The sequence below is a fragment of the Saccostrea cucullata genome, unplaced genomic scaffold, assembly GCF_032062105.1.
Source record: "Saccostrea cucullata isolate Sc308-1 unplaced genomic scaffold, CSIRO_AGI_Scuc_v1 ctg22656, whole genome shotgun sequence".
In the NCBI taxonomy this organism is placed as follows: Eukaryota; Metazoa; Mollusca; class Bivalvia; order Ostreida; family Ostreidae; genus Saccostrea; species Saccostrea cuccullata.
Window position 1 is genome coordinate 1 of NW_026928689.1, and position 3,426 is coordinate 3,426.

At 38.2% G+C, this 3,426-nt stretch overlaps 2 protein-coding genes across 2 annotated transcripts; one reads left to right on the forward strand and one right to left on the reverse strand.

The window, feature by feature from the left end:
• Positions 1–1,516: 1,516 nt before the first annotated feature.
• On the reverse strand, positions 1,517–1,987 carry LOC134278452 (histone H2B-like). The gene has a single exon (XM_062760769.1). It carries the CDS (start codon positions 1,970–1,972, stop codon positions 1,601–1,603), a length of 372 nt encoding a protein of 123 aa, XP_062616753.1. The 5' UTR covers positions 1,973–1,987; the 3' UTR covers positions 1,517–1,600.
• A 246-nt stretch (positions 1,988–2,233) lies between these two features.
• On the forward strand, positions 2,234–2,641 carry LOC134278453 (histone H2A). The gene has a single exon (XM_062760770.1). The coding sequence runs from the start codon at positions 2,234–2,236 to the stop codon at positions 2,612–2,614; it is 381 nt and encodes a 126-aa protein (XP_062616754.1). The 3' UTR covers positions 2,615–2,641.
• Positions 2,642–3,426: the final 785 nt, after the last annotated feature.

Sequence of the window (3,426 nt, forward strand, 5' to 3'; positions counted from 1 at the left end):
CAAGTAGTGTGCATACAACTCTTCTGGTCAATTTTACTTTGGCAAGGTAGCAAGAGTTATCCTTCTTGTCATGTGCTTGACATAGATGCAGTGCAAGGGGCAAATTGCCTCCTTCAATAATAGATTTTGAATTCACAGTTCCCCCTTATGTTGTTCTTTACTTTATTGTATTTGCATTCAAATCCAACACATGTTATAACAATGTGACATTTTATTATTTCATTGAACAACAACAAAAACTCTATTACTTGATAAACATGATATACATATAGTTACATGTATACAGATAAATCTCAAAACTACCATTGCTTCATTCGACATGTGCAAAACAAACAAATGCATGTCCAGAACAACCAAACCAAAGCTGAGCGAGATGGCCCTGCATATTTATCTGCGAAAGTGTGAAATGCAAGGATTCATATTGTACATAACATACACATCAATCATTTTACATTTTGCGCATTACAATGTATTGCATTTCTTTTTCTCCATCTTGTACATTTTATTAATCCCTAAAAAACATTTCATAATTAATAAGACCTTTTCACGCTCTCAGCTTTCGTGTCCTTTGAAGTTAACCTGTAATGACCTTTGTTGTGTGTGTGTTTTTTAATTGGGTTTTGGTTTGTATTGTATTGTATTGTCTTACAGTTACTCTTTGCTAGTACACGGGAAAAGACATGTTTTACAAAACATGTATTCAGTATGTGCGTGATGGGATAGACATCATAAAACCTGTATTATATTACAAAAATCTCATCGTTTATGCACTTTTAATACAGTTTACTGTTAAGATTTAAAAAGAAGAAAGAAATCCTTTTATTTTCTTCATTATAAAAGTTTCTTTGCCCATTAATACTAACTAATGAAATGATTCTTATATATATAACAGTGTTGTGTTGTTAGCACCCTTTTCTTGATTTATATAATGTGTTGTTTAAGGAAAAAAATTAATAAAATTACACTATCATAGAGAACTAAAACTAATACAATATATAGACCGCAGAAATTAGTCCTACTAGGAACAATTCAAGGTTTGAGTGGTTCAAACGCCGCTGAAAATTGCTTTCAGAGTAACAGCTTGTGAACTTATCTATTTCAATATTGTAGGTTGATTCACCATTACATATTACAAATATCCTTTTTTAATACCGTGCACAGAGCATTACTATGTATTACAATAAATACTTGATCCCAGACTCACTATGTACACTAGCCATAGGACAGATTTGTTTTTGAACGTGATACTAAATCATGTTATAATTATTTTTTTGGGGGTGGGGCCCTTTATTTCTTGTTTTCATTTATTCACTGTCTGTAAATATTTATTAATGGAGGGTTTTAAGTCTTTTTCTGAAAATGTTTGAGTGTCCGTGAGTGTTTTATTTTTAGACATATATGGTTTGATAATTCATTTTTCTAAAAACATTTGAATTCTAATACTACTCAGATATATACCCTCTTTGAACAAGGTGAAGACAACCTACAAACACCAGATACACACATTCGTTTCTCAAGACTGTGATGCCGATATCTTTTCGAAAAATTTGTGTGGCCCTGAAAAGGGCCGTTTTGTTTTACTGATCTACAAGTAGGCAGTTTACTTGCTGCTGGTGTACTTGGTGACAGCCTTGGTTCCCTCAGAGACGGCGTGTTTGGCCAATTCACCGGGCAGGAGGAGACGGACAGCGGTCTGGATCTCTCTGCTGGTGATGGTTGATCGCTTGTTGTAGTGAGCGAGACGGGAGGCCTCGGCAGCGATTCTCTCAAAGATGTCATTGACGAAAGAATTCATGATGCTCATGGCCTTGCTGGAAACACCAGTGTCTGGGTGGACCTGTTTCAGCACCTTGTAGATGTAAATGGCGTAGGATTCCCTCCTCTTCCTGCGCTTTTTCTTGTCCCCAGTTCTCTGGGCCTTGGCCTTGGTGGCTGCTTTCTTAGCTCCTTTAGATCCGACTTTGGGTGGCATGTTTACAGAATGCTATCAAACTGGAAACTAATGAGTGTCGACTCGCGCCTCGCGGCTTATATATCGCACGGACGGATAACGGCGGACAGGTTCATTACGAACCCTCGAGAAAACTAGTGTTGTTCGGCGCGCGACAGAGTGTGTAAGATACGATCGTGCCGATTGGCTACACATTTCAATCCGCCCGCGTGTTTAAATAGGGTCGCGAAGGCAGTTAATGCGTTATTCGTTGAATTCATTTCTACTCGTAACAGATCAAAGATGTCAGGACGTGGTAAAGGAGGCAAGGTGAAGGGAAAGGCCAAGAGCCGATCATCCCGTGCCGGACTTCAGTTCCCCGTGGGTCGTATCCACCGTCTGCTGAGGAAAGGCAACTACGCCGAGAGAGTGGGAGCCGGTGCCCCCGTGTACCTGGCCGCCGTTCTTGAATACTTGGCCGCCGAAGTCTTGGAGTTGGCAGGCAACGCCGCCCGCGACAACAAGAAGACCAGAATCATCCCCCGTCATCTGCAGCTGGCCATCCGCAACGACGAGGAGTTGAACAAACTGCTGTCCGGCGTGACCATCGCCCAGGGTGGTGTCCTGCCCAACATCCAGGCCGTGCTCCTCCCCAAGAAGACCCAGAAGTCCGCCAGCAAGTAAAAAGTCTGTGCGACTTTCAAATAAACCAAACGGCCGTTTTCACGGCCACCCAAATCTTTCGAAAAGATGCCTCTATATCAGAGCGTAATTTAAGAAACGAAATGTGTTGACTTTTCAATGAATGAAAAAAACTACATGCAGGCTATAACGTAGAGCACTATATACATGACATGCATTTCTCCTCAATCAAGAAAATTCACGTATACAGTGTATGACCATTATAAAGTGAGTCATAATTGCATTTTTACACTAAATATTTCATTGAAAACCCATTTTTTATATACAACTTGTTGTGTGGTCAATTATATTTTTCTTAATCAACTTTTCATGATTTTTTTCCGGGAATCATGCAGAATTGATCAAATTTTCTTGTCTCAAAATGATACATACAATATAAATCATTGAGAATAAATTATGAAATTGTCAAGACAAAAATCCCTAACCTCCAATTACTACGATTTCTTAACAAATCTTTATTTCCCACTATGAGCGACAGATAACACTGAGATAATATTTTTAGAAAAATGCATTTTTCAATGAAATATATATATCTAGTGGAAAAAATAAAATTAGGACTCACTTATGGCCAGGTACTGTTGCTATAGAGTTTACCGCAAAAAAATTTTTATTTCATAGAATTTTGTTTAATGATTTCACCACTATTTTCTGTAACTGTGATAATTTTATCACTCGTGCATCAGAAAAACCTGAACTGTTTTGAGTAAAATCTGTTTTAAGTTAATAGATATATCATAGCATGTTTTGTCCCTAGCATGTCATCTAAGTCTCTAGGTGAATGATTTCTTAGAGTG